General features: G+C 38.4%; 1 protein-coding gene across 2 annotated transcripts in view; it reads left to right on the forward strand.

Moving 5' to 3' along the window:
* Positions 1–13,247, forward strand: part of DVL1 (dishevelled segment polarity protein 1) — a 56,741-nt gene continuing 43,494 nt past the window's right edge. The window contains exon 1 of one of the 2 annotated variants that reach the window (XM_079326270.1): positions 1–332. In XM_079326270.1, the coding sequence (XP_079182396.1) occupies positions 163–332 (170 nt within the window). In that variant the 5' untranslated portion in view covers positions 1–162. The remainder of the gene's footprint in view (positions 333–13,247) is intronic. The other variant, XM_079326271.1, reaches the window with a different exon arrangement.

Consider the following 13,247-nt stretch of genomic DNA (forward strand, 5'->3'; position numbering starts at 1 on the left):
CGGCCGGAGGATGCGGGCGGGGCGGGCGCGCTGCCGTTCCCGGGTCGGGCAGCTAGAGAGCAGTGCAGGGAGCCCGAGCGAGCTCCCTTCCTGTGGGCAAGGCCGACAGCGGAGCCGAGCGCCGGCCGAGGCCCGGGCCGGCCGCCCCCGCTCCGCTCGCCCATGGCGGAGACCAAGATCATCTACCACATCGACGAGGAGGAGACGCCGTACCTGGTGAAGCTGCCCGTGCCGCCGGAGAAAGTCACGCTGGCCGATTTCAAAAATGTCCTCAGCAACCGGCCCGTGCACAGCTACAAGTTCTTCTTCAAGTCCATGGACCAGGATTTCGGGTGAGCGGCCGCCGGCGCTCGGTACCGTCCCCGGGCCCGGGCAGGGCTCGCCGCATCCCCGGGCACCTGCCGGGCTCGGCCGGGCCGGCCCCGCTCGGCACCGGCAGCGCCGCGAACATGGCGGGCGCGCCGGGCCGGCCCCGCCGCGGGCTCGGGGCTGCCGCGATCGCCGCCCCGGATCCCTCCGTGCCCCCGGTGCAGCCCCCCGGGCCCGCCCGCGGCTGGCGCGGGGGACCCCCGGGCCGGGCCCGGGCGGTGGGGACGGGCGGCCGCAGCTGTCACCGCGCCCGGAGAGGCCGCGGCAGAGCCGGGCAGGGCGGGCGGGCCCCGGGGCGCTGGGCCGGGGAGGGGAGCGGGCAGCGCTGGGACGGCGGCGCCGGAGCTCGGGGGGCGAACGGGTGCGGAATGGTCACTGCTGAAAGAAGGGACGGCCGTCAGTGGGCAAGCGGGCGTGAAATGGTCAAAGAGGTGATAAGTGGTCGGTGATCAAATGAGTGACATGGCCAGTCGGTAAATGGGTGACGAATGTCAAATGAGGGACAAGCGGTCAGCGCTCCAACGGTGGGCAATGGTCAGTGTCAAAAGGGTGACAAGTGGTCAGGGGTCAAACGAGTGTGGAGTGGTCAGTGTCAAAAGGGTGACAAGTGGTCAGGGGTCAGACGAGTGTGCAATGGTCAGTGTCAAAAGGGTGACAAGTGGTCAGGGGTCAGACGGTGCCAGGGGCTGTGCTCAGACCACAGCTGTCAAATCCTCCTGGTCACACAGGTGTTGGACAGTTCCTGGTCAAACGGGTGTGAAATGGTCCAGCAGGTAACAGTGGTCAGTGGTCAGAGGGTCCAAGGGCTGCACTCAGGTAGCGACTGTCAAATGCACGGGGGTCAAACAGATGTCAGACAATCCAAGGTCAGACCAAGGGAAGTGGTCAGGGGTCAAATGGGTGTCACCTGTTTGAACAGGTGACAAACACTTGGTGGTCAAACAGCTCCAGGGGCTGTGCTGGGCCAGCAGGTGTCAAACCCAGATGGTCAGTGGCCAAACGGGACACGGTCAGTGGCCAAACAGGACACGGTCAGTGGCCAAACGTCCAAGGGCACACATGGAGCTGGCACTTTGCAGTGACTCTGTGTGGGCAGAGCTGGGGCTGCTGACCCCGTTCTGCTCCCTGCACACCACTGTGGTTTGCGTGCCACCGGGCTTAGCGACAGCCAGAGCAAAATAAACCAATAAAAGTCCCTCTGACAGTTTGCCAGACAGTAACTTTCAAAATGTATTAATCCTTTTGTAGCAAATCACTTCTCTTTGTACTCGCATCTGTCGCTGGCAAGGCAATTTTGCACAGTTAAATGCCTTGCCAGGGGAAAAAAAAAAATAAAAAAAGGGAGCAGGTTTGTGGGAAACTCGTGTGGACCTGACTCTGAAATAACACCGTGGCTGAGGTGCAGGTTTTGTGTTTGGTGAGATGGATCACCCCAAGAATTCTTGGACGTGTTGTGCAGCCTCTTTCTTACCCCTGAGACCCGAAGCTTTTCATGCTGATTGTGTTTTTATCCCTGGTGGAATGTGGATATTGTTTGTTGACACGTATTTCTGATGTGGTGAGTTGTTAGTGTTGGCATGTAACCATAGGAGTGTTGGTGGATTGACTTCTTGTTTTTCTCAGTTGTGGAAATGTTTTTATTGGGGGGGTGGGGGAACAACCGTACAAAATGTTTATTTCAAAATAAATGTCTTTGAAATCGACTGTTGGTAAATTTTCCTCCTTCACCTCTGAGTGACAGGGACACGTTGTTGTCGTAGAAATTCAAGTTGTATTTGTGGTTTGAATTGTTCAGGCAGCATCTGCATCATTCCCACTGCCACAGACATTTAGGGTTAGGAAATATAAACTGTGCTCATCCTGTACACACAGGGATGTTTTGGTCTTTGACCAGGAAACAGAGTTAGTAACAAACCCTAGGGTGGATTTTCTTATTAGTCTGAAAATTGGGATGAAACTTTGCTGTTACTAATGGAGATGAAGGGCTGCAAGGATCAATACCTGGAAATTCTGTTTTTATTATTTAATCAGCAGCATTTGGGTGACAATTCACTGCTCTGAGACAGCTCAGAGTGACTCTGCTGCACGTGGGACTCCTGAGCTGTCAGCCAGATCTTTGCATTTATTTTCAGTGTCTTGTTCTTTCTGTGTTTGTGCCTCTCTGAATCAGAAATATTTGGGAAAATTGCAAGATGAAATTTAGCTGGCTTAGTGTTAATAATAAATATGGGTTTTGTTTTTATCATCTCATCTGCAAACTGATTTTTTGTGGAATATCCTGAGCTGGAAGGGATTATCCAGCCCAGCTCCTGGCCCTGCACAGACACCCCAAAATCCCACCCTGTGCATCTTTGGGAGTGTTTTCCAAACCCTCCTGGAGCTCTTGGAGTGCCCAGCCCCCTCTGGGGGATGAACTTCCCCAAAATCCAACCTAAACCTCCCCTGGCACAGCTCCATCCTTTTAATTGTTGCAAACAGGCAATTCTAGCTGCTGTTACCACAAACCAGAACAGAACTGTGTATCTCTAATTTCTCCCTTATGTGAAAACCTCATGTCCTGGAAGTGACACTTGGGCTGGAGCTGCAGTGACTTTTTGGGTGTCCCTGTGGTGTCCTGGTGTCCTTCCCTCTAGTGCCAAGCTGGGATTGGCTTCATCACTTGCTAAATCCTTACATTTTCCACTTGGAAATGTGAAAAGCACTCCTTGTGTGAGGACAGCAAATGTTTTCTTGGAGAAAACATTTGGGAAGCCAAGGCTGGGGAACTGAGTCCTTGCAATTCTGCACATGCTGTTGTAATTAAGGCACAGCCTTTCCTGGATCCTGAACTGCTGGAATAAATAACGTGCTCCCAAACACTGGATGTGTTTCCAAGTGTGAAGGATGCAGTGGCTGAGGGCTGGAGCTGTTTCATGCACGTGGCATGGAATTCAAGCCCCTGTTTGCTGTTTGGAAGGTGCAGGAGGTGTGGCAGTGTCACATTCTCTTTTCTGAGCTTGGAATTTTCTGCTCTGTCACTTTCCCCTGTGCCACTTCATCCCCTGACTCATGGAGGGATGGCTCTGCCTTCCCTCTGCTTTTCCATCTGGATTTTTGAGATGCAGGATGTCCAACTGTGCCCTGGCATTAACACTCAACCCTTGGAAATGCTTTGTAGCTTCTATTTTTATTTTAGTTGGTGGGAAACCAAGCAGGGCCATGACAAGATCATTAATGTGAAATTTAGGAGAGGTGATGTTTGAGGTGTGTTTTTACAAACAAGGAGCTGTGTCATCAGTTGATTTCATTAATTCCAGCCACTGATTCTTTCCTCAGGGCAAAGCTCAGAGGTCACTTCCCATCACTGACATTGTTGCTTCTCAGGTTCCAGCCCCACAAATCCTTGCAGGAAGGCAGAATTCTGTTAATTTGAATGTTTGATGATTAAAAAAAAAATAGGACAGTTAATGACTACATCTAAAAATAAAGCAGTAGCTTGTGATGCCTGGGCTCTCATGACTGAAATGCTGACAGCTGTGTGGGATCCAAGTGATTCATAATGAATCTGTGTGACAGATCCTACAAGAGGAATTCCTATCTGTCTGCTTTTAAATATTGGGTATTTCCAGAGCTTTGCTTGTAAAACACAAACAGTAACTTCCAGAAGCACAAAATGCTGAATCCTGGCATTGCCATCAGTTTCATCTGCTGTGCAATATGTGATGCTGTGGCAGGAGAGTTTCAGTGAACAACTGAAACATCCTACAGAGGTGATCTGGCCAAAATGGGATAAATATTCCTTCTGTGAATTGTTCTGGTTCTTTTATTCCATTTCCCCAGTGATCCTAAAGAGGTGATCTGGCCAAAATGAGATTAATATTCCTTCTGTGAATTGTTGTGGTTCTTTTATTCCATTTCCCCAGTGATCCTAAAAGGTGATCTTGCCAAAATGATATAAATATCACTTCTTTGCATTGCTGTGGTTCCTTTGCTCTCTTCTCCCAGTGATCCTAAAGAGGTGATGTGGCCAAAATGGGATAAATATTCCTTCTGTGAATTGTTGTGGCTCTTCTCTGTTCTCCCAGTGATCCCAAAAAAGTGATCTGGCCAAAATGAGATTAATATTCTTTCTATGCATTGTTGTGACTCCTGTGCTCTGTTCTCCCTGTGATCCTAAAGAGGTGATATGACCAAAATGGGATAAATATTCCTTCTGTGAATTGTTTGTGATCCTACAGAGGTGATTTGGCCAAAATGAAATAAATATTCCTTCTGTGAATTGTTTGTGATCCTACAGAGGTGATTTGGCCAAAATGAAATAACTATTATTTCTGTGAATTATTGATTCCTCTGCTCCATTCCCCCTGTGATCCTAAAGAGGTGATCTGGCCAAAAAATGGGATAAATATTCCTTCTGTGAATTGTTGTGGCTCTTCTCTGTTCTCCCAGTGATCCCAAAAAAAGTGATGTGGCCAAAGATAAATATTCCTTCTGTGAATTGTTGTGGCTCTTCTGCTCCATTCCCTGAGAGTTGGGCAGGAAAAATCAGTGCAATAGCAGAGTGTGTGTGCTCTGCCACCCTTTGGGTGAGGTTCAAATCTTCATTTTTTCCATTGTGTGAGCTGAGACTCCTGTGATTCTCCTTCTCTGAGGAGTGGCTTTTCAAGCATTCCTTTAGTATCAGCCAAAGAGCTTCCTTGCAAACTGCAAAATTACTTTTCTGGGTTGAAAACTGATGAGAAAATAGGATTTAAAGCAGTAGGAATGTGGTTTGGGATTGGGATTTTTGAGCTGAATGGGGTGATTTTTTAATAAGAGAGGAATTTTGTGCCTTTTCTGGTGGCAGTGCAGCATCCCTGGTTCAGAGGAGTTAGAAAAGGGATCCTGACTGCCAAATGTCCTGCTGTGCTATAATTTCATAATTAGAGCTTTTTTAAAAACACACAGAACAAATTTATGAGGAGAAATAAAAGCAGAAATTATTTATTTATCCAGTTCAGAGAGACTGCTGGGACAGAAGGGAATGGCTGCAGGGTGACACAGGGCAGGAGGAGATGGGAAATTAGGAAAAAATTCTGCCCTGGGAGGGTGGGGAGGCCCTGATAGAGATTAAAAAAAAAAAAAAAAAGTGATTTTTTCATCCCTGGAGGTGTCCAAGGTCAGGCTGGAACTCCCTGGGACAGTGGGAATTTCCTGATATTTAACACTGATCAGATTTAATTAATAACCAATATCAATTCTGGACAGAAATAGTTTGGAAAACTCCAAATAATAGATTTGGGTGTTACACCCACAAAATTCCACAGTCACTGAGGGAAATCTGTTCTAAAAACCCAACAAGCAAAGGAATGGCAGACAAAAAACTGGAATTTCCATTTTTCCTCTTTGTTCTGAGGACTCACAGAGTTCTAGACTGAGCAAATAAAGATTTTTTTTTAGCTGAATTTTGTGCTTGGAAAACTTTTGATGCTAATTCAAGGATATGCAGCAGATTGGACAGAAAATTCTGAATTTTTGCTGAACTCTGCTCTGGAGTTGTGAGGCCACAATTTTGGGTTGGTTTTTATTTCTTTTTATATTTTTTAATTTTTTTTTTTTTTTTTTTGTGAGGGGATAGTTATTAACACAGATTTTAATGAGGTATTTTGGTGTTTTTAAGGAAACCCTCTCAAGACTAAAGAGGAAAGGATGCCTCCCTCCATCCTTGTTTGAAAACTGAGCAAGCAGGTGACAAAGGCTGATATAGGTCAGTTACAGGTAGGAGTTTGTCTTTTTTGAAACAGAATAAAAAAATCAAAAAAATCAAAAAAATAAAATAAAAAATAAGATACAACCAAAGCAAGTGGTTCTTCTTTGCCAGGGAATTCCAGGTGATGTGCAGGTTCCAGGCAGGGAGATTTACCTGGAATTTATTTTATTTTATTTTTTGGGAAAATATAGAACTTTTGGGACTGAAATAGGAGCAGGGTCATGGAGAATTTCCTGCTCCTGTTTTCCCTTTCTCCTCCTCATTTTCTCTTTTATCTTCAAAATCATGGTGAATTTAGAAGTAGTTCCATGAGGGCACAATTAATAAAAACAGCTTTTCTGAAAATTCATCTCCTCTCAGTATTTACCTGCTGTGTTTTCCTTGTTCTCTCATCACTCAGTTCAAAAACTGAGAAAAATACAATTTATTTGGACACAACTTGGGCCTTCAGCTGTTTATTCAGCCTCACAATTTACCATGCAGACCTTTGCAAATGCAGAATTACTGAAAATATAAATACACATTGACTGAAAAGATAAATACACATTGACTGAAAATATAAATGCAGAATTATTGAAAATATGAATGCACATTTACTGAAAATATAAATACACATTGACTGAAAAGATAAATACACATTGACTGAAAATATAAATACATATTGACTGAAAATATAAATACATATTGACTGAAAATATAAATACATATTGACTGAAAATATGAATGCAGAATTGCTAAAAATATGAATGCAGAATTACTGAAGAGATAAATGCACATTTACTGAAAATATGAATGCACATTGACTGAAAATATGAATGCAGAATTACTGAAAATATGAATGCACATTTACTGAAAAGATAAATACACATTTACTGAAAATATAAATGGAGATTTACTGAAAATATAAATACAAATTTACTGAAAATATAAATACAGATTTACTGAAAATATAAATACACATTGACTGAAAACATAAATACACATTTCCTATGGCCAGTAGCAGATGGAGCAACAAGTGGGTTTCTTGTGAAAGGTTTTTTTTCTTTTTTCCCCTTGTTTCTGGCCAGGTTTGCCTGGCTGGAGCTGCAGGAAAATTATGGGATGTGTGAGAGCCCAGGTCAGGCTGGGGCAGCTCTCAGGGGTGACACCAGCACCTGCTGCACTCACTGAGAGCCTTTTTCTCCTCAAATATATTGAATTTTCAGCCATTTTCTACCTCATGTTCTGTCACTCCCTTGCAGTGAGTGCAGTGGGAGGAAAAAACTTTTTAAGGAAAAAAAACCCCAACTTTTATTTGTCTCAAAACCTCACAGATGATTGAGTAGATTTAGTTGGGAAATGTTTAATTTTTGTTTTTTGAGACAGCTCCTAAAGCTGGTGGCTCTGGCTGTGCAGTTCAGTGATTTTTCCAGATTTTATTTTACACACTTGCTCAGCTTGGAAAAAATCCTTAAAATCATGAACCAGCACTGCCAAATCCATCATGTCCCAAAATGACCTTAAATCCCCAGCTTGATTCAATCCAAAAAATCTGCAATAACAGCCTGAAAATTGGGATTTTTAAAGGCAGGTCCTAGGACTGAAAATTGGGATTATTAAGGGCAGGTCCTGAGTACCTGGATTATCAGCAGTCAAAAATTTCAGGCTCCAAGGGAAAGTTTAATACCTGCAGAAAGTTGGGGAATTTTTATTGTGGAAAAAAAAATAAATATTATGGATGGTGGTGTAATTAAAGCACTGAAATGAGAGTTGGAAATCCAAAATAAATTGTGTTTGCACTCAGCAAAATACTTGGGTACAATTGAGGTTTGTGCCTGTTCCTAATAGCAAGCACAGCTAAATATAAATATAAATATAAATATAAATATAAATATAAATATAAATATAAATATAAATATAAATATAAATATAAATATAAATATAAATATAAATATAAATATAAATATAAATATAAATGTAAGTATATACACACATATATATATACATGTATGTGTGTATATATATATATATATATACATGTATGTGTATATATATATATATATATACACACACATATAAAAGATGGAGATAAATAAATTTCTCTTTTCTTTATTTCTCCTTTCTTTTTGCCATTTTCTCCCTGAAGTTTATAAACTTTAAATTCTGTTTATGCAACAACCACCCCCAAGTACAGGTTTGGATGGTCTCTGTTCATTTTGCACTCCTGAAAACCCAAAAATCCTGGAGAAGGAGGCTCAGAAAAAGGACACAAATTTATCTTAGTTTATATTAATTTATCTTTACTTTAATTTATTTTTTTTTCCCTTGAAATCCAGAGAAATCTGCAGCCACACCAGGTTGATTCTGATATCTGTCTGCAATCCCAGCCACTGCTTATTTTCATGTTTTAATGTCCCACTCTAATGTAATCTAAATATTTAAAAGGAACCTTTTATTTTATTTTATTTTATTTTATTTTTTCCTGCTGGAACCTGAGCCCTGCTCTGAGGGTGGAGTGTGTTAATTTATTAAAAGCTGAGGTTGTGAAAACAAGCTCAAGGGAATCCATCAGGTTTGGTTTGCTTCCTGTTCCTGCTGATCTGCAAGGTAGAAAAAAACAAGTTTACAAGAAAAACAAGTTGTTCATTTAATGAGCACCTCCTCAGAGTGGATGCAGGTTTATTTATTTATTAATTTTATTTTATATTATATTATTTTATTTTATTTTATTTTATTTTATTTTATTTTATTTTATTTTATTTTATTTTATTTTATTTTATTTTTTAATGTTATTTTATGATTTTTATTTTATTTTACTTCACTTCTATTCTATTCTATTCTATTCTATTCTATTCTATTCTATTCTATTCTATTCTATTCTATTCTATTCTATTCTATTCTATTCTATTCTATTTTATTCTTTTTTTTTTTTTTCCTTTCCCAATACTCTCTTTGGGTTTAATTCCATTCCATTCCATTCCATTCCATTCCATTCCATTCCATTCCATTCCATTCCATTCCATTCCATTCCATTCCATTTTATTTTTTTTTTTCCTTTCCCAATAGTCTATTTGGGTTTAATTCCATTCCATTCCATTATATTTTTTTTTTTTCCTTTCCCAATTCTCTCTTTGGGTTTAAGAATCCCCCCCCCAGCACCTGGAAACATGAAAAATTCCAATTCAGCAATTTTATCTATAGGCTGGCTATATCTCTAATTCAAATTTGCCTGTGAATTAAGTGGGATTTATTTAATAATAATTTTTTGAAGGATTATCTCCATCCCAGAGAACAAGCAGGAGGAGATTCAGCTGCTCCAGGACATCCCCAAGCTTTGAACTCCACCCTAAACAGCAGAAAATATTGAATTTAGGAATTATTTCCATGAGTCCCTGCACTCACCTCTGAGCAGGTTCCTTTCAAAAATATTGAAAATTTTTGGGGTCAATTCTCACTCTGATTTTAAGGAATTTATTAATTTATTTCAGGTGGTGTTTGGACAACACTTTTTTTTTTTATTCCATTCACAGATTCCTCTTTATTCCTCTGCTTTTCATCTCCTTCAGCAGTCCTGGCATGGTTCAATTTTATTAAATTCAATAAAATTAAATTCAAATTTCTCCTTTTTCCCCACTGAGGGATGTTTTCCTGTATGTTTGACTGATTTCCCTGTCTTTATGTGAGAAATTCCTCAATTTCTGGCTCATTCTCACTTTTTTTTCTGTGTTTCTGTTTTCATTCCAAAGATTAAAATCCAAAATTAATTAATTAAGAATCAGCTGATTATTCCAATTAATGATGCTGACTCAACACATTATGTAATTATATAATACAATATAATTATATAATACATATATTTATTAATATAATATAATATAATATAATATAATATAATATAATATAATATAATATAATATAATATAATATAATATAATATAATATAATATAATATAATATAATATAATATAGTATATTTATACAATTCTATAAGAATGAATTATGTAATTTATATATAATATATTTATACAATTCTATAAGAATTGTGTAATTTATATAAACCCCACTTTTTGCTGTTTATTCTGCAATAATAAAAAATGAAGGTTTAAATTAAAGATTTGTGCTGAGATTTCTGAGTTTCACTTGGGAAATAAAAAACAAGAGAGAGGAAGTAAAGGGTAAAGGCAATTTTTAAAAACTTTAAAAAATTTTTAAAAAAAGAAGTAAATTCTGAAAAAAACGAAGTAAATTCTTTAAAAAAATGAAGGGAATTCTTTTAAAAAAATGAAGTTAATTCTTTAAAAAAAGCAAATTATTTAAAAAAAAAGAGTAAATTCTTAAAAAAAAGCAAATTCTTTTAAAAAAAAGTAAATTCTTAAAAAAAAAGTAAATGCTTTCTAAAAAGTACATTCTAAAAAAGAAAAGTAAATTCATTTTAAGTGCAGTTATTTCTTAAGAATTTGGCAAAATTCACAACCCCAGTTCCAAAGAATTATTTACAGACAAGATCCACTGAAAAATTCAGCTGGGAAAATGCAAATGGGGAATTCCTGGCTAATCCCAGTTTTTACTTTAATCTCTGCTTTTATTAATTATTTATTATTTTATTCATTTATTTATTCTTTTTTAAAATTAATTTTCATTTTTTGTTTCATTTTTTCATTATTTATTCATTATTTATTATTTTATTCATTTGTTTATTCATTTTTTAATTCTTTTTCTATTTTCATTTTTTATTTCATGTTTTTATTTCTTTTTTTTTTTCATTATTTATTCATTATTTATTGGTTGGGGTGCTGGAGTTGGGCTGATGATTAAACTCATCTGTTTTTCTTTTCTCACCAATTATTTATTTATCAGCATTTAGGGCAGATCTGTAATTCCAGTGAATTTAGAGGAAAATCACTCCTAAAAATCTCATTCCTAATTTTACCTCTCCAACACTTCAAATTGGTTTTTTTCCTTTTTTTTTCAAAGATTTATCAGTGAATATAAACAATTATTCTGCCTTGTTACTTTAACTCACAAATCTGCTGGAAATGGAATTTGAATTAAATCCAAATATCTGTTTAAGGAGATGTTGCTGACAGGGAAATGATGAAAATTGTAATTATATGTTCCAATACCATGACACAGATTTTTCCAAGTTTATTTTAGAACATGCTGACACATCCTACATGGACAAACTATTTTAGATAAAATCCCTAAATACCCACTGAAACTAATCTGGGAAATACTTTTACACCTCATAATTTTAATCAGCCTAAAAATCAAAGTTTTAAAGCAAATTTTTGAGGAAGCAGCATCTGTTAACAGTTAAAATCTCATTTTTATTTCCCTTCTCTGAGTTCTGGCAGCTCCCAAAAGTTCCTGAACCTCTTTTTTGCTTGGTGAGAACACAGAAATTAAAAATTTCCCTTCCACACCCTCCCAGAACTGGCAGGGAGAGGAAAACATGGAGAGGTCACAGAGCTGCTCCCACCCTGCTCCTTTCACATTCTGAATTTTGGGCTGGTTTTGTTTGCCCAAAACTGGTCGTGACCTTGAGTTGAAAATTTGGATTGAAATCCAAATATTTGGGGACTGGGCAGTTGTTGGTTCCAGCAGAAATACAAAAAATGCAAATGTAGAAATGTGAAGAGCAGAAATACAAATGCAGAAATACAAAAAATACAAGTGCAGAAATACAAAAAAATATAAATACAGAAATACAAATACAGAAATGCAGAAATAGAAATGCAGAAATGCAAATACAGAAATGCAGAAATACAAATGCAGAAATGCAGAAATACAAATACAGAAATGCAAATACAGAAATGCAGAAATACAAATGCAGAAATACAAAAATACAAGTGCAGAAATACAAAAAAATATAAATACAGAAATACAAATACAGAAATGCAGAAATAGAAATGCAGAAATGCAGAAACACAAATGCAGAAATACAAATACAGAAATGCAGAAATACAAATGCAGAAATGCAGAAATACAAATATGCAGAAATACAAATGCAGAAATACAAAAATACAAGTGCAGAAAATACAAAAAATATAAATACAGAAATACAAATACAGAAATGCAGAAATAGAAATGCAGAAATGCAGAAACACAAATGCAGAAATACAAATACAGAAATGCAGAAATAGAAATGCAGAAATGCAGAAATACAAATACAGAAATGCAGAAATACAAATGCAGAAATACAAATACAGAAATGCAGAAATAGAAATGCAGAAATGCAGAAATACAAATGCAGAAATGCAGAAACACAAATATGCAGAAATACAAATACAGAAATACAAGAACATAAATACAGAAATACAAATAGCAGAAATACAGAAATACAAAAACCACAAATACAAAAAATACAAATGCAGAAATGCAGAAATACAAATAAATAACAGAAATACAAATACAAAAAAAAATTACAAATGCAGCAATTGCTGATTTCAACCTCCAGGAATCCTGGCAGAGCTGCCAAGATTTGGGGGAGAGGCAAATTCAGAGCTGAACCTGCCACCTGCAGAGGTTTTTTTTTTAGGTACTGGATGTTTTCACAATTTCTCAGGTGTGTCCTGAGCAAAGAGAAATGGAAATTCTCCAGCCAAGTTTTCAATGCAGGTGAATTTTTTTATTTTTTTGTGCTGTTTGAGTTTCCTGACTGGTGCAAATCACCTGGAGGGAATGTGGGAGTGCTGTGCTATCAGCTGGGTGCATCTGAAGCAAAGCAATCAAATAGTTAATATTAAAAAAAAAATTCCATTTCTGCCTTTCAATATGAAAAAAATTACATTTCTGCCTTTCAGATTGGCACAGCAGGGGTTGCATTTCATGGTTGACATTAACCAGGCTCTTCTTTCACATCCCTCCTCCCTCCTCAAGGGTTTTTTTAATGCAGCTCACACTCACTGTGGCTAATAAGCAAATTTATCATCTGCTTATTTTTGTCTTTGCTCCCAGCCCTCCCTCCTGCTCAGCCCAAATTACCAGGAATTGCAGATAATGCTCCTGTGAATTATCCTTTGCTGCAGGGCTGCTCTGCAGTGCCTGGGCCAAGCTGACTTCTCTTGTGTGACTAACAACAACAAAAAAAATAAAAAATAAAATTGGGATGTTGGAAAATACAAGCTGAGGTTTAAGAGGCATCTCCTTGACAGGGAGTTTGGTGGTAAAA

The sequence above is a fragment of the Erithacus rubecula genome (assembly GCF_903797595.1).
Source record: "Erithacus rubecula genome assembly, chromosome: 24".
NCBI lineage: Eukaryota > Metazoa > Chordata > Aves > Passeriformes > Muscicapidae > Erithacus > Erithacus rubecula.